The sequence below is a fragment of the Crocodylus siamensis genome, chromosome 2, assembly GCF_052110815.1.
Source record: "Crocodylus siamensis isolate JL-2025a chromosome 2, ASM5211081v1, whole genome shotgun sequence".
In the NCBI taxonomy this organism is placed as follows: domain Eukaryota; kingdom Metazoa; phylum Chordata; order Crocodylia; family Crocodylidae; genus Crocodylus; species Crocodylus siamensis.
In genome coordinates this window covers 56,641,330-56,662,074 of record NC_143396.1, presented here as the reverse complement: position 1 = coordinate 56,662,074, position 20,745 = coordinate 56,641,330, and the positions used below count along the sequence as shown (strand labels likewise).

Here is a 20,745-nt window from a genome sequence, read left to right as displayed (position 1 = left end):
GCCATTCAATGGCACTACTGCGCAGTAATTCAGGTTACGGCACACTCATTTAATACCTGTTTATACAAGTACTAAATGACTGCACAGTAATGACTGCACAGTTAGTGTCTCATGTAGATGCAGGCAGTGGGCACATCTACATGTGTACTTTATTGCGGAGTTAACTAATTAGCTCCACAGTAAAGTGTCATCATCTATACGTGGGCCATGGGGTAGATTAATGCAAGGGCCTGCAGGGCCTAGGCCCAGGGGCCCCTGCCAATCAAGAGCCCCCTGGCATGCCAGGGGAAGCACAGCCCAGGCAGGTATCATGCCGAGGAGAGGGGGGGCAGCCGCAGCCCCCTAGCAGGTGTAGAGGGAGTCTGCCCTCACCTGGTGGGGGGCCTCTAATTTTCTGTTATTGGGCCTAGGGCCCCAGTAAAGCCACTGCATATGACCCTATTAAGGCACAGTAAATTAATTAATTCTGCTGTAGGATAGTACTGTCTGGGAAAGTGGAGTAGTTATGTGCACCAAAACATATGTGTAGACGGTGACTGGGGCTGGTTGTGGTACTAGGTTGCTACAATATGAGGGCTGCCTGCCAGCTACTCTTGTGCCCCAGCCAGCCCCTTGGCAGCCAGTTGATCTGGGGTGGAGCAGCCCCAGGCTGGCAGGATCGTGCCTGCCCCTGCCCCTTCACCCCCTCCCTGCCCCTTGCCAGCCAGAGCAGCTCCACCCTGGCTCAAAATGCTGTGGTCCCAGGCACATGTGTAAATGCTGCATCCAGGAGCAATAAACTCAGATACAAACTACACTGGAGTTTATTGCTAATTGCAGGTGTAAATACACCCACTACTCCATTTTCTTTTCTTTTGTACTGTATAAATGTGGAGGTTTTCACGTAGTAGTTTTTTTTACCTGTTTTTGTTTTGTAATATCAATAATGTGACATCTTAACTTCTCCATTCTTGATGAAAGAGGCATTAGAGAACTGGAGACTGGTGGTGGGGTAGTAACATACCAATAGACTGAAATCTGAGTTGAAAGTTTTTCAACCATCCAGAATGGGAACAGTGTTGTCAGACTGAGAGCATTTGTTTATTTTAATTGCACTGTACATCCCTTATCTACAGCATGCGTTCTTGGCTCACATTGAATATTGCCCCAGTGTCATTTGCCTCCTTTATGTGCATAGTTGTCTACATCTGTGTCTTAGATTCTTCCAGTTTGCTTTTTTGGGCTGTAGTTTCACAGAAAAGTCCTGAACCAATCCCATGGAGGGTAATGGAATGATTGCTCTTAACTTCACTATGCTCGGGGTGAGACCTGAGGGTAAAATGGTCTAAAGGCTTGGGCTTAATTGTTTGTACAGTTATTTGTAGCTTTGATGTAAACTTCATTTGCCATGTAGAGAACCTGAATATTTAAAAATAAAAGAATTCAGTCATCTGTAAACTTTGAATTGAACACTGAGGTTGTTTTGTATGTGGATTTTGTATATATATATCATTAAGGTAAAGACAGATACAAATAAAGCAGTTTGGCATTTTAAATGTTACTTTTGTAGTTTTCTATCCTCTCTTTCTTTTAAGGAGCTATAGCTGTCATTTAATTTAGTGGGTACGTAGATGGCAAGAGATATAATCCGGTGCTGTTTTGATCAACAAGGTCCAACAAGCCCTAGCAGGGAGCAGAAACTCTGAAAGAAATGGAGTGTTCAATCAGTTTTAAAATGGTAATTTGCCCACTTTTGAACTTTTCATACGTGGCAGTTTTTAATCCAGCCTGGTCCTGAATAGGAGGATGGACTAGATGACCTCTTCAGGTCCTTTATGGCCCTATATTTCTGTAATACTCCCACTGGCTTCCTTAAGGGCGTGTCAGTCCTCTTTCCACAAGTCATACAGCAACTAAGGAGGGGGCTGCCCCTAGACATCCCCTGCACATCCAATCCATTCCCATATGAGAATGCCATGCTTCCTCATTCATTGAAATTATTTTGGTATGCTTGCAGTACCCCTAACCTCCACTGCTTCCTTTTTCAACACTTTTAAGCAGTGTGAGAAAACTATCAGTCTCATTTTAATTTTTTTTTTCAAAGATGGATTTCTTTCCCTCAGGGCACTTTTTCTCTTTTTTTTCTTTCTTGGAAACAAATATATTAGGAGAGACAGGGGGAGACTTGCAGCCAAGCTGTTACTGTTACAAATTGCATACCAGAAAATACTTCCCCTTGTTGTGAGACTGCAGTTTTACTCATGTTGGCAAGGCTTATTGGGTAAATCTGATGTCTTTTATTAAACCAACTCAAATAGCTGGGAAAATTCTTCTTTGCAAGCCTTCGAGTAATTGACACCTGGACATACTAGATGGTAGCACTGAAGTGCAATTGCCTCCATCTTTTCATAACACAGGAGCATTAATTCAGGTGGGAAGTTGTCTGTCAGAAACTGCAAGCCTCTTACTTCGATTTTGGCCTGAGTCTCCCACCCAGTGAAGAGCTTGGTCCTGGTTGAAGGGCCTGACTGGTGGTTTGGCCTTGGTGATATTTTTGGTTGGTTGGTTGGATGATCTTTTGGCTTTTTGTTTGGTTTCGGGACACAAGACCTTTCCTGCCTGGGGCAGGGGTTGCACTGCTAGATAACCTCTTGAGGTCCCTTCCAGCCCCACTTCTGCATGATTTCTATAATGTTTGTTTCCCTTCCCTAGCTGCACCGAGGCTGGATGTCACTGAAACCGAGCCCAGGCCTTGAGCCCAAGTCCCTCCGAGGGCCCCCTGTCCTGCGAGGCTCTCTGCCCCGAGCCGATTCCGAGTCCCCGATCACGTTTGCCCCGTCCGGCCTGCCTGCCTCAGTTTCCCCGCGGGGGTCTCTCCTCACCTGCGGGCCTGGCGAGGCCGGGGCCCCCTGAGGAGGGTCCGGAGCCGCCCGCCCACAGGCACCCACCGGGCTCAAGCCCGCGGGGAGGCGGCCGCAGCCGCAGTGCCGGGCGCGGGCCGGCCGAGGGCAGCCCCCCCGCCCGCCTGAGGGAGGCGCGGGGCTGCCTCCAAATGCTCTTGCTCCGTGACAAGGGGGAAGAGGCAGGCGCGATCGCCAGCCGGCAGCTCCCCAAAATAAATAAATACATACATTTCCAAAAAAAAAAAAAGGGGGGGGAAGTGGGGTAGGGGAGGAGGGGGAGGCAGGAACAAAACAACTTTTTTCCACACAATCTCTGCCCGTTTCCTCCCACTTTCCCAATGGGCTACCAGCTGCACAAGCCCTGAATAGCCAGCTTAATTGTGCTTTGTCATGCAGAATGCCTCCCTTTTCTATAGGAGGTGACAAAGGGCCATTGGGAGTAGCTCTCTGGGGGCTAAGACGGGTTCATTTGCATGGAGCACCTCTCCGCCTGCCAGACCCAGGTAGCGGGGCCGGAGGCTCGTCCCCTGCCCGCCCCGGCCCGCGGGCGAGCCCCGGGGCCCCGCGCCCGCGCCCGCTCCCCGCCGGCTCCCTCCAGCGCCGCCCTCACAAAGCGCCTCGTTTCACAGTGATTAGGCGCCGGGGTTAATTGGCAAACCGGGGCTTTGCCATTAGACGCTAATCAGCCCCCCTCCATATGATATAAATAGCATATACCGCGCGGGGCAGATATTCACTGGGAATTACACCTAATTATTATTTAGCTCCCAAGCTGCTACTGCTCCCTCTTGATTGACACCTCTGCCTTCAGAGGATCTCCCTACCCGCCCCCCCCCCTTGTTTCTTGTTTTGACAGTTTAAATCCAGGTCTGTGTGACACACAAAGCTAATAAAATTCTCATTTCATTGTTAATCTGATTTCATTGCAGTATAGGTTTTTCCCCCTCACACCTGCGTGGCAGGGTGTAATTCCATTAATAATAATAATAAAAAAAATCAACATATTCATTGCATGTCTTTTCCCTGATGATATATTGTGAGCCGTGTGAGTTGAAAAAGAGCCATTTATTCCCACCGTGAATGAGTCTGCCTGGAACTGAGACTTCACCTGCCTCCTCAGTCAATTAGGAATGTATCGAAAATTCTACCAGAAAACGAGTTAAATTAACCGTTCGCTAATTTCCTTGTGTCCCTCCTACATAATCCCCCCTTTTCAGCTTGCCCCAGAAATTACCACATGTTGCAAGGTTCAAATAGTGCCTAATGAAACAGTGACTAAATGGTTCTCTCAAGCCTACAGTGGAGCCCTTTCGCTGTGCCTTCAAAGCATGTGGGGCTGCAGCAGTCGGGGGTCTCCATCTTAAAAAATACTTGTCTTTGGCAGAAAAATCTAACCTGTCAACGGCTTTGCCCAGAAATGTAGCTCCCCCCACCACACACACACACACACACGCACACGCACACACACATACACTTTCTCCGGGGCTTGTAACATCTCCAAATTGCTGCATTGGCTCCAAAGAGATGCCCCTGCCGGGGGCAGACCTTACAACTTTCCATCAGACCTAACAGTGGGAGGAGTAACAAAATACATCATCAAAGTAAAACTTCAGGACATATACATCTATATTAATATCTACATTAAAATCCATAGAAAATGCCCTCTCAATACAATTCAATTCAAATTTCTAAGGTCTTGGATGCTGTTTACTAGAAATCCTCCAAAAAAAAAAAAAAAAACAGCATTGATGATATGTCACCTAAGCATTTAACAATTAAATTTAAAAAAGAAGGCAAGCTCTTGCTGAATGCCTTTTCATTTACCCACATAAACCTTTTGAGATGTAACATTTCCCCACTGGCTGTAAACAGCCCTTACAATAAGCCTTCAGCATGTTCAGTTCTGTGTTTTCCTTCCGTCTACAAGAATCTCCACTTTATTCTTTTATCGCTTGGTGCAACTAAATTATTTTACTTCTTTTATATTCTGTTTTCATCCAAGTTTTATACAAGTTCTCAGCACTACCACTTTGCGGAAGTTATTTGTTTAAGGATGAAACAATTAAACCTTCCTATGAAGTCCTAATCCATGTTCTTTCTTTCCTAAACATGCTAAAGAAGCTGATTTTCCCCCTGGAATTATAGACTCCTGGTACTGTCTAAAGTAGCTTCACTGAAGTGTCATCCACTAAATTTGGTTGAGTTCTGTAAAGGGAGGAGAGTCACTTATTTGAAATGGTGAGGCTAATACAAAGTCATCAAAGCACTATGGTTCTTGTCTTAAAGTGACAACCCTCTTTATTGGACTGTTTGAAATACGCCTCCTGCTTTTCAATGTCTCTCTATCCATCTTTGTCTACTCTTCAGAAAAGTAGACAATATAAAGCAAAGCCTGGCGAGCTCCCCACGCTCTGGCTTGGGCAGTGCCAACCTCAGCCTTCAAACAGATTGAAATTGTCACTGCTTCATTAATCTGAAACTAGTTATTTTCCAGAGCACACAGTATACACTTCCGATCTATTTTGATACACTTGCAATAGCTTAAATCCCCTGGATATGTTTGATGTGTATGAGGCCTTGAAAAAAGCATGGAACCAGCCAGCTCTAAGCACTTTAAAACAGTCAGAGAAGAGCAAACTTAGCTTGAATATCAGATTGCTCCAAAGCTGTATAGCATCAGTGTCAGAAAGAATAGTGGGGATTTGGTTTAGATCAGCTATTGTGTGAAATTAGTATTTTTTATTTCAAGGATGTATAGTGGTCTTTATAGAAACACAGGCATGTGAGAAAGATTTTAGTGAGCTTTTTTTATAACTCTTTAGTAACATTGATGTAGTATTTGTATTATTTCACAATAATTAGGACATTTAATTCATAAACAGTAACAGTGCAAACAATATACTTACACATCAAAATGATAGAGCTGGTTACAAGCATGGTGGACTACAACTGCAAACCATACTACAGCATATTTAAAACTGTTATTTTTGACAGAAGATACTGTGTCCATTTTTAACTTTTGTGGGAGACACTAGTGTGTATGATGCTGTTTTGAACCATGGGTGGAGCTTCTTGATAACATTACCAAAGTGTGTAGTAGTTTTCCACTGGTTCTGTGCAGAGAGTGCCATTACACGTAAAAAAAAAAAAAAACCCCAACAACCCCTCCCCCCACAAAAAAAACAGAAATAGAAATACATTTTAAATATCCTACACACAATCTTTTTTTTTCTTAATCTTACATATAAAAAAAAATGCCCACACCTTTTGCTTAAAAATTTCTCTTCAATTTTTAAAAAAAATGTAAGTGAAGATTCTGAGAAATAATCTTTCCAGAACATAGTAACTTGTTTTCCACAGGGTGGCTAGTGGTGCAGAATTCCCAGCCCTTAGAGAATTATAGACTTTCTGCTCTTATTATATGGGTAGCCTACCAAATAGAGGACAGGGAGGCACTATCTCCTGGGCCTGCAGTTCTTTGTACCAACTCAGGTTTGTTCAGCACAGTTGTGTTTCAGCCTCCTGAATTCTGCAGTTGTCCAGTGATTGACCCAGTTCCTAGCTGTAGCAGAGCACTTTGAGGCTTGCATTATCCCTGTTCGGAATAGCCAACCCAGAAAGATATTCAAGCTGGTTCTGTCTCTTCCACTTCTGCTTTCAATACTCCTTATACCAGGAGTTCATGGAACAGGATTATTTTAACTGCTGTTCATCACCTGGACATTCCCCATAGGCAAAGGGAATTCCTACATGGCTAAGTCAGGTGGTTTAACGTCAGTTAAGGGCTGAAATGAGATACAGACTGAGGTACCTGTGATCCTATGATTCTGTAAATTATTTCCGCCCAAGAGATGGGTCTACATACATTTTGTGTATCTGTGTGTCCCCCTTAGCATGTAGATTTTTGTCCCATCCTGTGACCCACATTTGAGTCTCGATAGGTAGAAAACTTTAGTTTCTAAGCTTTAAGTTCTGTCAAATTGCAGCCAATTTGGGAGAAGTCTGTTAGCTCATCCCCCATTCTCCTCCCTTTCTTTAAATGCACCAACAAAGCACTTTGAGATCCTCAGATGGAAGTGCACAGTATTGGATGATGGGGTACTTTTCTTGTCACAGCTGTGATCTTCTCTCAAGACAGAACTAATATCACACACATCCGGCTTCAGCCCTGGGGAAGGTTACTCTAGGCTAGGGGAAGCGTTACAGCTTGTTGTCATGGGCTCTAACCATCATCATATTAGTTCTTCCTTTCAGGGTGGAGGCGCCATTGACAGCACTAGATTTTTCTCCTTGCAGTGCTGCACCTTGTTTCTGTCCATAACTACTTCTGGGTGGCTGGTAATTCTACTGATACAGCCACCAGTAGAAATAGATATTTTTGTAGCCTTCAACAGCCTGCCTTCAGGAACTTTTCAAGTGTTACAATTCACACCTATATACCTGCTTTAATGAAAATCTTGGAAACCACTGTTATATTGCAGTGGTAGGCAACCCTTGACACAGGTGCCAGAGCATGGCACACAAAGGGATTTTCTGGGCATTCACACCTCAGGGTGGACGGCAAGGTAGGGGGCTGGGGCTGCACTGCCACAAGAAGGATGAGGCCCCTCACAGCTCCCCTGCTGTCTGACCTTGGCATGCCAACATCTTACAAGTCAAGGTTGTGGGTGTTTTTTGGCACTCTGCCCAAAAATGTTGCCAACCCTTGGTTATATTGAATTGTGCCATTGTTCCTAATTGTTATATATTCTTGAGGAAGTGCTTCCAGCATAATTCCACTTTGGATATTGGGTGTTTTTAGGCATGAAGAAGGCTATCCATCATGAAAAAGAAAGAGAAGAACTATTTCTCTCCTTCTTGAAATGTTGGGGGAGGATTTTGTGTGCTATCTTAACACTTGGGCAATAGAAGTGGCTGCAACAATTAAGGATCAAAAATAGATAACAGAGGAGCACACAAGATATGAGTTTTCGGGGGAAAAGCATCTGCTTTTATTGTTATGTGACTCAGAAGTGTTGATAGTAGGTAACATATTGTATGCAACTCAGAATTATAGAAACATAGACAATTAGTGTTGGAAGGGACCTCAGGAGGTCATCTAGTCCAACCCCCTGCTCAAAACAGGACCATCCCCAACTAAATCACATGAGCTCTAATCACATGAACATTAAGGTCTGTGCAGTCTTGCATGTAGTTGAGTTTTGCCTGTGCCTTTATGTTTTTTGTGCTGAGATGGAATGAACTTAAAAATCATTGGCATGTTCTCTCCACAAGACAAATAAATAGAGGATTAAACTATTAGGAGGAATTTCACTGCCATGCTGGTTTTCTTCATATATGAGCAGAGCAAACATACACAGAGCTGACAGTAAAGCCTATAGTTAAGGTTACTTAACATTTTTCATTATAAGGCCCTAGTTTTAGTTGCTTACAACTTTCCCAAACTTTAACTGTTCACACTGAAAATTTCCAGCCTTTTCTGAGAATGAGTTTAGGATAAATATATTGTTTTGCCAAGGTGAAAGCATTTATGCAACCATTGTGTTGAGAAGTTCTAGAGCTTTCAGGTGGTCTGCAGTTAGGACTGTGCCTTTTGTCACTCTTGTGAAAATTCACCAAATCTTGCCAAGTTATAAACCTCTGACTATTGCTAGTTGCACATGTTCACTAGTCACTGATGGCTACATTCACCAAGTCTATTTAGGCTACTATTGGGATCTGTGGTAGGGAGACATAGAAAGGTCTATAATCACAAAAGGATTCCCAACATCTCCTGTCTTGTAAATAGCTGTGAAAACTATGGGATGCTCAAAGTAGTTTATCCATATAGGGGATAACAGCCTGCCACTGCTGCTACAGTTTTTCAGGTAATTCAAGTGAGAGAAATTTACTCTCTGGATCTAACCATTGAAACCATTGAAACCCTGCTGATAGCATGCCTAGATATCTACATGGCACTTAATTTCTTTCTGTTTGTTTGCATTTTTAAAAAATCTGTTAACATTGAAGCTGCAAATGACTCCTCAAAATATAGGAGTGGTCAATATTAAGGTTGTTTATTCAAACTTAATTCACCCTGTTGTGTGTATGCATCCTGACACAGCTTTAAGGCTATGTTTTTACCTTATTTTTTTTCCAAAACTTCTGCATTGTTCAGTAGACAAGAGCTCAAAGAAAGAATCAGGGCTGTACAGTAAAGGAATATGTGATCTGTAGGACCCCTGGTTTATATGCTGCAGAAACTAGAAGGTGTGGAATGAATGACATGGGGAACTGAAAGAAAATAAAGGACAGTTTTATGGCCAAGCAAGCTGAAAAAGCTGCTATGGAGACATGGAATCTGCTTTTGCCACAAAAGTCCACAACTTTTGTGACAAGAAAAGTTTATATGAGATGCTGGGCAAAAAGGTGGCCACTTTGCACCCTTTCTTTCCTCAGTGTTCAGTTGGAATTACCTGTGGTATGAATTGTAGAAGTGCTGAGCATTGCAAGAGCTGAAGTAACAAACTATGCATTGAACATGTAAAGCACTAAAAATGTTAACTACACCAAAAATGTTGTCCCTTGTTTGTAGCTCATAATGAACACCCGAACTGGACAATTTGGGCCATAATTTCTTCAGGCTTTAGTTCTATATTTGTAAAAAGAGCTAATAAAACCAACTCATCTCAGAAGGAAGTTATAAAGTCAAAAAAGTTCTGAAGCAGTCATGCAGCAATGATAAGCATGACAGCAAAGCTGATGAGGAAAGTAGCAATTCTGTATTGACTGTGGTTTTTGGAGATTTATAGTAAGAAAGGCCTGGGATCACACATGGAATGAGAGAGAAATACTGAAGAGTTATACACCCAGGAAGCTCCATCCATTCCATGCCCTGGATCCTCTGGAAAAAAGTAATTTGTGATCATGTGATTAAAAGCTATATCATGGCACGTATGCATGAAGCAGCTGAACTAAAAATACATGGGAAATCTTAATTTGGGGGGAGGCTAATTTCTGAGCACTTGCCTTTGCCGTATTAATGTGCTTTGAATGTAGGCTGGGAAAGGGTGTAATTTTACTTATCCATTGTTTAAAGGTATGTCTGAGGCACTGGGTTAGGGTTCTGGAGAGCTGACTTCATTCCTAGTTTTTCCACAAACTGCATTGTATAAGACATCTCCCTGGGCCTCAGCTCCTCTTCCTCTGAAAAATGGAAATAAGAAAATCTACCTATTTCCCAGATACATTCTGAAGAAAAAATCATTTATGAGGTGCTTACTTACTGTTGTGGTGGACACCACATAAAGAACTATTTTACATTACATTACCTATATAGCTGTTATAGCATGTTATAGTTTCAAAGCAATATACAAGCATTGACTAATGAAAATGACTAACTTTTTTACCATTTTCTTTCCTTTTAAAGAAATTATGAAAAACTATAATGAAGACATCACTTCACACACATCTCCAGAGCTTGTAAGTACCAGAAGGGAGTGAGATATTTAATCTCTACATTGAGTCAAATCTTCCCACTCAATTATATAAAAACAGGTAAATTCTGTCCAAGAAAGTATGTTACAGTTAAAAGAAAATGAATTCTGAAATTTCAGCTCTGAAGTAGAATGTATGTAGCATATTGCTATTCTCTCGCACAGTATTCTTCAGCTGTACTTTCACATCTCATGTCTGAGAAGTGTGAAGGTTTTTTCTTCATAAAAGTTTCTGTCATGTTTAGTTCCAGAAAATATTAAGATCCTGCTAGACTCTCCTTCTTATGTGTATGGAGGGACATTAGGGAATTTGCATGTAACTTTCCTAGTGGTTGCTAAAGAAGAATCTTACTCTGTGGCATGGTTTCTTCCCACAGTACTGCAGGAAAACTTCCATTGAGGAAAAGCTTTCTGGGGTTTTGGAATTTAAATTCGGAGAGGCAGATAGGGTGAATCAGGGACCACTTGGATTTGGTGCCTTTTCCTGCCATTCCTCTGATTTTTCAGATGTAAATGAACATTTCTTGAATCAGTAATAATTCCAGGTGGGTGCTCTCTGCTGCTATGCTATTCTGCCTGAAGTAAAGAAAGCAGTGCAAAAAGAGAGGCCAAGTCATAGTAAGGAGGCATCAGCTAGAGGCCTCAACCCCCAAAACTAGAATTTCCTTGCCTCACAGACTTCTCTGATTTCCCCCATATTCCTTCTGCCTGGCTGGGTCTACACAAGACATTGACTGCACAATAACCCATTACTGCTTTGCAGTAGTATTGCATGGCAGAAACTGTGACACAATAGTAACGAGCTACTGTGCAGTCAGCATCACCTAAAAGCCATTCAGCAATGCTACTGCACAGTAATCCCAGTTACTGGACAGTTATTTACTACTTGTGTATACAAATATTAAATTACTGTGCAGTAACGACTACACAGCGTTTTGTGTAGATGTGACCCCTGAAGAGACAACTGGCTGGATATTCCCTGAGAACTACTTCAGTGAAACTTCCAGCCTCTGCTTCTCCATCTGAGAGGCTCTTCTGTAGAAGAAGATAATCTAGCCCCACATATTTACATTAAGAGTGGTCATTTTTTGACAGCAACCTGTTCCCCTCCCTCCAACTCATTCACTTTAACTGAAGCAGGACTGGGGTAAAAGGTTAAAATCTCTGAACATACCCACTTACTTGAGCTGAAGAAATGTAATGTTTTCAGGAATGAAGACATGAGGATCATTTTTCTTTGTTTCTACACTGTGATTAACATCTGTATGACAGGCACAGTTCCATACAGGCTGAAAGCACTGCTTCCACTGGTTATTTTATCTCCTAATATATATATGTGCCATGTAAAGCATGTACCTCTGGGCTTCAGTTTGAAAAATGTTGAAGTATATCATTGATATATGGTATCAGTTATACTATACCAAGATGGTGCCAGTAGCTCAATGTCAGTGGCCCCCTTTCTCAGTCCTCTTCTCATATAGCTAAGAACTAGCTAGGATACTCTCTCATTTGCAAAAACAAGACGGGCAGGGTAGTCCCAATCTGCTGACCTCTGCCTATTACCTTTACCTTGCAACCTCACTATAGTCCCTACTTTGAGTCCACATACAGATCAAACACTTACCAACAAAGCCAGGTAAGTATATGATTTTAATAAGCAAATAATTGGCACTGCCTAGTACCACATTCCACCACCCCCTGTACCAGTCATACCACCCTCCCTGGTCTGTTTAATTTTCTTTTTCCTCCTTCTATAGTGGTGAATTTTTCATATTGTGTGTGGATTGACAGCCCAGGTCAGGTTTGCAAAACTGCCACCCTCTGACCGTTCCAGTTACACTTCATAGATTTTCCATGCAAAGCCCATAAGAAGTGAATTTATTGTATTTCTGGAGTGCAAGAGTAAAACCAAATCAGCCAGACAAAGCACTCTAAGCAGTCTTCAGCTTTGATTATCTGGGACACACTATCCATGCGTGCAACTGTTTTCATAACTGTTTAGGGCAGGGGCTATCTTAGCTCTTGTGTATTATATGGTACTTAACATTTTACCAACACCCGATTCATCACATTAGCAAAAAACAGAAGTTAAGTAGCACAATCAAGCTCCTTGCATCTGATCTGATGAATCACTTGGCCCTCTGATCTGATCTAATTCTTCTCTCACCTCACACTGACTTCATCAACTGCAATGGAGCTATTCTTAATTCAAGATTAAGTAAATAATAGGGAAGTCAACTCACTGACTTCAGAGGCAGTTGAGAGCGCTAAACACATTGCAAAAGTCAGGCTCTAAACAAATGAAAATATTAATATCGACATACTTACACAACATAGAAATAGTGCCTGACTAATTACCCCTTTATCACAGGTGTCTTTTGAGGGCTACAACCCATTTTGATTTGCTCTTTTTCTAGAAGACAATCATAATGCCATTGTTAGGAAGTTCATCTGAACTATGCACCAGTTATGTATTATTCACTGCTAATGTACATTTATGTTATTCACTTTTGCAAATAGTAAGGAACTTTATTATCTAGCTTGAAATTAAAAGTGGAACAGATAATTGGAATGAGATTTATATCTGACCCAGATTCCAGGGTTTTATTAAAGACAAAACATGTGAAATAAAATATAAAAGACACAAATATTGTTTTTAAAGGCTTTTTCAGTACAGCTTAAGTCATAGTTAAAATCTATGCTCAAAAGAGATATACATAGAGGGGAAAAGCTGCAAAATGTTTAGGGAAAAATTGCAACAGGGAAAAATACTGTTAGAAAAGAAGTCAGTATAAAATGGATAAATCTGGTCTGATGCATTGTGCAAGGATATCAGTAATGGTTTCTGTATGAATCTTGATCTCAAAAGGTGTTCCAGCTATTACAGGGAGTCTGTGATAAAGTTAGGATAGATGGACTCTTTGCCAAGAACTGATGTACAGGGCTTCATCCTGCTCCATTGAAACCAGTGACGAGCACTAATAATAAGCATTCTAGACTTTACCTCTGCAGTCAGGAAGTGGAACTGGACTATAAATAAAACTCAGGAGCCTTACCCTTCATCCCTTCCTCCCCTGAGACAGACTTCAATGCAAGTAAGGGTCACTTGCCTAACTAAGGCTCTCAGGATGGAGCCTATTTCTAGGCAGCATCCACAATCAACATAAGACACTGCTAGAAAATTCACGTTCTGCATCCATTATCTTCCCTAAACCTGTTCTTACAAGACCAGTTCCTACTGACTCTGCCTAGAAGCAGCCTGAATTAAGTAGGACTAGCCTGCCTGAACCAAAATAGTCAGGGTCAGCTCACTGAACACAGAAGACTGAATGTTACATCAGGGGGTTGCAATCAAGCGTAAACATTTGCTTCCTCCCTTCTGAAGATCTTTAGGACTTTTTAAATCCTCGAAGTAAAACTGTCCACCCCAGCTCAGGTAAAATAATGGGTCTCAAAGTACTATTTAGGTTTTGTACACAATAGGCCTGTTCGAAAGTCCAGTTCAGCCAGCTACTGAAATTAGGGGGAGCTTCACATGCAAAAGGAATGCAAACTCCAGCTCTTGCCCTCTGGAGCAGTGGTTCTTGAAACTTTTTGAATCCCGTGTCCCTAGTTGGTTATGCTACTGTGCACCCCATGAGTCCTGGCTATGAATTACTTAAAAAGCAACATTTTATGACAAGGCAACATATTATATCACTCCCAACAACCTAGGAGATATTATGGAGTTGTTTTTCCTCCTATTACTTCCATAAATAATTCTCCTTTCCTTCCTTCTGCTTTCCCAATTCTTCCTTTCAGGCAGCCCCCTACAAGTCCCCAGGGATATGCACATCACATTTGGAGAAGCTATAGGGAAAGCTGTACCATTGACCCAGTGGGAGAAGAATCATTTGCTTACTGGGATCTATTGCCCCATTGGCAGTTTCAAGGGATGCTTCCTCATGCTGTCCAGCTGTTCCCATTTTCCTACTTTCTGAAACCTAAAAGCCACCAAATTCAAAACTGTTTGGATGCTGAATGACGCATATCAGCAGACAAATAAAAGCTGTCAGAAATTCCAAGAACACTTCTTGTCCTGCACTATTAGATGAGACAACCCTAATTACAGTGCCATGCTTAGAAAAGCTGCTGCTTTTGCATTCTGCTCACCTAAAGCCAGCTTGCATTTATTTTCATGCCAGAAGTCAGGGTGCAACAAAAAACATAATTATTCAGGTTAGTAGCTGATGGCATTTATTGGCATCGTTTATATATTTCTGAAACATACTAGTTCATTTATAGTACAAAGGAGGTTAGAAATAAGAGAGAGAAACATTTTGCCCGAGTATGAACACCATCATTCTTTGAACTAGGCTGGCACTTGGAGAAGAAAAACGATTAAAATTCTTGCCTGACCTCATTTATTTAAATAAATATAAATATAACTTTGATATAAAACTATTCACATACAAAGGGACGACTGTCATTTTTAAAAACTCTGTACAGATGATTGGCAAATAAACCTAAACGTTTTTCTTTTATGTCTAAATCCTCAACCAGAACATTCAGTAAACAAACAAACCATGAAATGAGATTTTCTTAAACTGTACTGGGAAGTGGGGGGAGAAACCTGTCATACACATAGGAAATTACCCAGTCCCGGGTTCGCTCATGAATGTTTAAGTCGCGTTTTCGCTGAAACTCTCACGACTGAAACATGTACATTCAAAAATATAGATCTAGGGCTGGGGCTCAGGTAAAAGTAAGCTCACGGGAGAATGGAGCCGGAAAAGAACTGCGTCCTTGTGTGTGTTTGCTCCTAGCAGGATGGCAGCTCGCGGCAGGTGAATGAAGCGGCCTCAGCCCCGGCTCGCCCGTCGGGCTCCGGCTTGCCCCCATATGGCCGAGCAGCGAGTTCAGAGAGCGGCGGCGCCAGGTTCAAGGGAAGCCGCGGGTGCTCTACAAGGGGGAGATCTCTTTGTCCTCGGGGGCCGACGAGGGGGATAAAGACTCCTCGTCCTCCGAGCGGGGGTAATGCCCCTGGCTGCTGGCGCACTTGCAGCCCCCGTGCCCGTTCCTCGGGGTGCCCTTGCCCTCCTTCTTGTGCTTCACCCGGCGGTTCTGGAACCAGATCTTCACCTGCTTCTCGGACAGGTTGAGGTAGGTGGCGATCTCGATGCGCCGGAGCCGCGACAGGTACATGTTGGAGGAGAACTCCCGCTCCAGCTCCAGCAGCTGCGTGCTGGTGAACGCCGTCCGCATCCTCTTGCCGTTCGGGATCTGGCTGGTGTCGGAGCCGCCTGGACGGGGAGGGAGAAACAGGGAAGAAAGTCACACTCCTCTCCCTTGGGACCCGTGCCCCATCACTCCCTCCCTCCCTTGCTCCCGCCCCGCACCCCCGCCCGCCGGGTGCGGGCAGGCAGGCGGGCAGGGCCGCGCTCCTACCCATGCCGAGGCAGTGGAAGCGGCGCGGGTCGCTGACGCTATAGGTGGCGGCGGCGCAGGCAGGGGCGTGATGCGTGGCGTGGCCCAGCGCCGCGGCGGCGGCCGCCGAGCCCTGCTGCTGCGGGTGCGGGTGCGGGGCATGGCCGAGGCGGGGGCAGTACTGGGCGTCGCCGCCGGCGGGGAACTGGCCCTTGAGCAGCGGGAGGGCGCCGCCGCCGCCGGCGCCGCGGGCCGAGTGCAGGTGCGAGGTGACACAGAGCGGGCAGACGCAGAAGGCGCCGCTCTTGCGCGCGGGGCAGCCGGGCCCGGGCACCGACATGACCAGCGGCGAGGGCACGCCGAGGGGCAGCAGGAAGTCCTGGCCCGGGCCCGGCTCGGGCAGCGCGGGCGCCGGCCTCGACGAGTCCTTGATGATCAAGGAGTCCACATAGAAGGAGCGGGACATGGCGCGGCCGGGCCGGACCGGGCCGGGCCGGCCGGGCTCCCGGCGGAGGAAGGTGCTGATGTCGGCGAGCCCGAACAAAAGGGTCCCCGGAGAGGGCTGGGCTTCAAGTCCCCCGCCTGGCTCCCCGGCGCCGGCGTTTTATAGCCACTATTTAACACGTGATTCCCGCGGGCCGCGCCGCTCCGCGGCTGCCCCCGGCTCCGGGATAGGCTGCCCGAGGGGGGCAGGGCAAACCCCGGGGGGCGCGGGGTGCGGCCGGGCCGGGCCGGGCCAGCACAGGACAGGACAGCGCAGAGCCGCTGGCCCCGCCACGTGTTGCGCTTTGCGACGGGCCCCGGCCCGCCCCGCCCCGCCCCCGGGACCCGCCGGGGAGGGGGCACCCGCCGGCCCGGCCCGGCCTGGCTGCCCGCGTAACGTGCGGTGGCAGCAACGCGTCGAGGGGCTCAGCCCTCCTTCCCCGCAGCTCACCGCCTGCGCCCCTCGCCCTCCGCCGGCCCGGCCCGGCCCGAGCACTCGGCTCTCCTGCGGCGGCCGCCAGCCAGGTGCCCGCGGGCTGCGCCGGAGGAGGCAGCAGGCTCCCCGGCGGGGTGCAACCCGAGCGGGGGGCGCCCCGGGCACGTTCAACCCCGCCGCCCCTGGAGACGCAGCGCATCGCGACTGCTCGGGCTCCGCCAAAGGCCGCAGTCCTCTGCTCCCCATCCCCAGGTGACCCCAGGCGAGGAGCCGCGGGACGGAGGGGCTCGCCCCTGCCCCACTGGGGCCCTCCCGCACCCGGGCAGCTGAGGATTTATGGATGGCAATTAAAGTTTTATGAATTGCGGCGGAGGCTGGCCCCTGAGCTATTCCAATGTGATTAGAATTCAATTAGAAAGTGTTTACCGGCCGGCGGCCCCGGGAGGGTAAACAGGCAGCTATTCCAGCAATGTGCTAATCCCGCGTCTTGTGACAACAATTAGGGAGCTGCGGCTTAGGGCCGGTCGGCCCCGACTCGGCCCGTTGCGGCGGGCTGCGGGAGGGGCTCCCGGAGTCGCAGGTACGGGCTGTGGGGACAGAGGGCAAAAGCGAAACTGCCCCACCTGCTCCCGGCTCAAAAGAAAAGCCAGGCTAGGTAGCCAGCCAGCTGTGCACGAGGTTTGAAGTGCGCCGGCGTTTCCAGGGGCTGTTCCCATCCCCAGCCCAGCCGCGGGAAAGGCAAACACAACTTAAGTCACCCTGAGCTCGAGTCTGCCTGGTCCTTCCTCCCTACTGCAGATCCACCGTGCAGCTCTGCTCTCCTATCATCCTGGAAGAGCTGGGGGGCGGGGGGGACGAGCTCTCTGCTGCGCCAGATTCGATCTTGCGAGGGAAATGGCCTCGTGTCAAGGGAAGTCAGACCGAGTAAGGATCAGATCGGGCTTTTAAGCCGTAATTGTTATAATAAACCGAGCTCAGCGATGGGGAGAGACAGAAAGCAGCGCTTTGCGGGCACCGCTACCCCAGCCCAGGCGGAATGATGCTCGGCGCGCGCCCACATCACAGCGACCTCCTCACTATTTTATTTTTCAATAATTCTGTCCGATAAAATTTCATTGCCCATTAAGTAATCCCCGAAATGAGCGCTCTTATGAGCCTATAATGAGCTCTAATTGCCACGACTAGTCGAGCCACGTGGAAGGATTTAGAAGGTATTAAGCAGTCGGGTACAGAGCACAGGCTGTTACCTAGCCATTACTTTCATAATTCAAGGAGAAAATTAGTCCTTTTAAGGGAAAATCCTTTGATTCCCTCCATTCTGCTCGGGGTGACAGGGTATAGCTTTGTCTGCCTTTAGTTCAAGACGCTGGAACAAATGAGAATGTAACGAAATTGCCCCCTTTTCAAAGTGGAGCAGTTCAAAAAGAACAGCAGAGCTGCTCCCCTCCGCAGGGCCAGCGACGCTCACGTCTCCCCTTTCTCCCAGATGTCCCCAGCACCTTTATTCCTAGGAGATTCACGGCTTCGGTGACAAAAGCCACCCCCCCCCCCAAACGCCTGCGAAGGGAATGGATGTGACTGGGGGGGCGGGGGCTGGGCAGAGATCTGGCTAGCAGTGCGGGCACACGGTTCCGAGTTAAACTCCGCAAAGCCCGGCAGATCAACCCGCCCCCCCCGGTGCATCTGCTGCTCTGGAGCAGTTTAGCAGCCGAGCGGGATATTGCCCCGCGTTTGCTGCTCAAATGTATTCCTTACATTTAACCCCGATTTCAGATTCCCCTCCAAAGCATTCCGCGATCTCGAATCGGGTTTTTGTTCCGGGGGACACAAACAGGAGCCAGGACTTGCCCCCAGCTCCCATTAATGAGGTCATTAGAAAAGCGTGAACAAGTCTATTAATGTTTTATTGAAAGCGCATCGTTAACTTGTATCCATCCTTCTCTGAAAGTGGCATTGTGATATTGCTGTCTGTGGCACATCTTACCCAATATAGCCCGAGATTTCTCCATTATCTGTAACCAAGCAACACTTTCTGAATACCAAAAATTGAAAAGAACCGCTTAGTCTTCAAGAAAGTCCTCAATAATAGTGGAAAAGAACAAAGATCCAGGAGACAACAAAATGCCACAGGGGTGACTTTTCATGAGCAATTATCTCTCATTAATCAGAAGAACAGCTGCAATATTAATTTTCTCTCTTTCTTCCTCTCTTTTCACAGTCCCCAACATTTGAATAATCATAAATTTTTATTTCATGGAGGAGCAACATTTCCAGTGGCTGGAAGAGACGAGCTACCTATACAAGGCGGACTTTTTTAGCCAACAGCTCTTATTTGCAGGCTGCCAAAGAGTAAAGGGGGGGCACGAATAAAAGAGTGAGGTGGGGGGATGTTTTTTCCTCCTCCTTGAGTGCGGATTGAAAGAAGGGACACTCCCTCCCCCAGCCGCCTTCACTCCACCCTGCCTGTTTCCCTCCTGCGAGCGAGCAGGGCAGTGTAGCGAGCGGCGGCAGTGGCTACAGCGTGGGAGTTTCAACATCCCCGCTGTCCATTTAACTTCCAAACATCAAGCCAAGCGTTGTAGATCTGTCCAAAGAGACAATCTTTGGGCGTAACACGCATTGTAGCACATCAAAAGGCCCTAGCATTATATGAACTCAGAAGTGCATTCAGCAGAAATGGGGCAAGAGTTCCCTTTTCAGGGTCTTAGACTCCGATTGTTCGCAGGAGATGTAGTGGCAGAAAACTAGGATCCTCCCAAGATAAGGATGTAACGTTAAAACGCCGCTTTCGGGTTTCAAAGGCAGAGCCTGGCGATCACAAAAAGGAAAGGCTGCGCGTCGGGCTGAAAAGGGGAATTTCAGCCCCAGCCCCCCCTGTCCGGGGAGAAAGCATGGGGTGAACTTTACAGCTGGGCAGCAAGCGGGTTTATTTAGAGATCGCACCTCTCGCCTGATTGCCCGTGGCGTTTATTGGCTCAGCGCTTAGCAAACTTTAACTTTCCTAAAAGCAGCGGAGCTTTTCTGCTGCGAATGGGAGCCCTCATCAAGTGTCGGCTGAAGTGACAGCCTGGGCTTTTATTTCTCACGGCAGTTGTAATCTGACATTTGTCCTCCCTTATAAAATGAGCAACAAGAATAATGGCGGTGATGATTCACCAGTTCTGAATGAACAGAACCTCCAGCTGTAGGACTTCCTGGCTTTATTCTAGGGCAGACCAGGTTCTTTGGGTAAATCTGATATCTTTTACTAGACCAACTCAAATAGTTGGGGAAAATATCTTCTTTGCGAGCTTTGGTCTATTCCTATGATCTCAGGAATCCCTTTATCGCATGATTGGAACAGTACCGGAACAGCAGCCGCGATGGGCTCTGTCCAAATGCAGTCCCAGCCGGGAAGGGAAGGTTGCTTCAAAGTTTATCTAACAGGATAGGAAGTGTTAGCCTGGCCGTGTTTCTAAGCCACTCTCAGCAAGGGTTTGCCCGAAAAGAGCTGCTCTTTGGGGAAAGTCTCTCTACTGCTAGTTAATAATCAATCCGCGACCTGCTTTCAGCACATGAGTTGGTAACCAGCTGACCGAAAGGGTCTCGCACCTTAGGAAGCAAATGTCTCCAGACGCAAGTGGATGCCTCCTGGCCTGCATTGTGCATGCCTAGGATTTAGGGTTACCAGCTGGGCTTCGGCGCCAAGTCTCTCCTTAAAGGAAGAGAATTGAGTTGCTCTGCTCGGCTTTTGCTCCGTGCGATCAGCTGTAGACAATCGGGCCACTGGGCGAAAAATGTTTTTACAACGCTCACCTAGTTTCCCCTCCCCGATTCCCCCATTAAAGCACAGCAGAATACTCCAAATTCACACTTTCCCGTGATTTAAATGAAACGTCACTCATCTGAGTGGTGTTCCATTTTAGTTATGGACAAAATGTGGATTTGAGGTTACTTTTTTTAACCGAAAACGGGATTTTTTCAACATCGGAGAAATCCAGCATCCCTGCATTAGGGCACCGGCGGCCAAACGGCCGAGCCCAGATTCCTCCCCCCTCCATACCCGGGTTGATCTCAGTCTCCA

The 20,745-nt window shown here is 46.3% G+C and overlaps 2 protein-coding genes across 2 annotated transcripts in view; one reads left to right on the top strand and one right to left on the bottom strand.

Annotated features, from left to right (window-relative positions):
* CHIC2 (cysteine rich hydrophobic domain 2) overlaps nucleotides 1–20,745 on the top strand; it is a 133,080-nt gene that overhangs the window by 32,338 nt on the left and 79,997 nt on the right. Inside the window, exon 2 of the mRNA XM_090035938.1 lies at nucleotides 10,291–10,343. Within this exon, the coding sequence (XP_089892064.1) occupies nucleotides 10,309–10,343 (35 nt within the window). The 5' untranslated portion in view covers nucleotides 10,291–10,308. The remainder of the gene's footprint in view (nucleotides 1–10,290; nucleotides 10,344–20,745) is intronic.
* GSX2 (GS homeobox 2) lies at nucleotides 14,159–16,359 on the bottom strand. Its single transcript, XM_090035939.1, has 2 exons — nucleotides 15,785–16,359; nucleotides 14,159–15,639 (listed from the first exon to the last, which is right to left on the bottom strand). Exons 1-2 carry the CDS (start codon nucleotides 16,227–16,229, stop codon nucleotides 15,299–15,301), a joined length of 786 nt encoding a protein of 261 aa, XP_089892065.1. The 5' UTR covers nucleotides 16,230–16,359; the 3' UTR covers nucleotides 14,159–15,298.

Bases quoted from the DNA above. Each gene is read 5' to 3' on its own strand.
- GSX2 (XM_090035939.1), bottom strand. From the start codon at position 16,229: ATGTCCCGCTCCTTCTATGTGGACTCCTTGATCATCAAGGACTCGTCG. The intron at 15,640-15,784 runs GTAGGAGCGCGG...CTCCCCGTCCAG, and splicing joins CTTCCACTGCCTCGGCATGG to GCGGCTCCGACACCAGCCAG.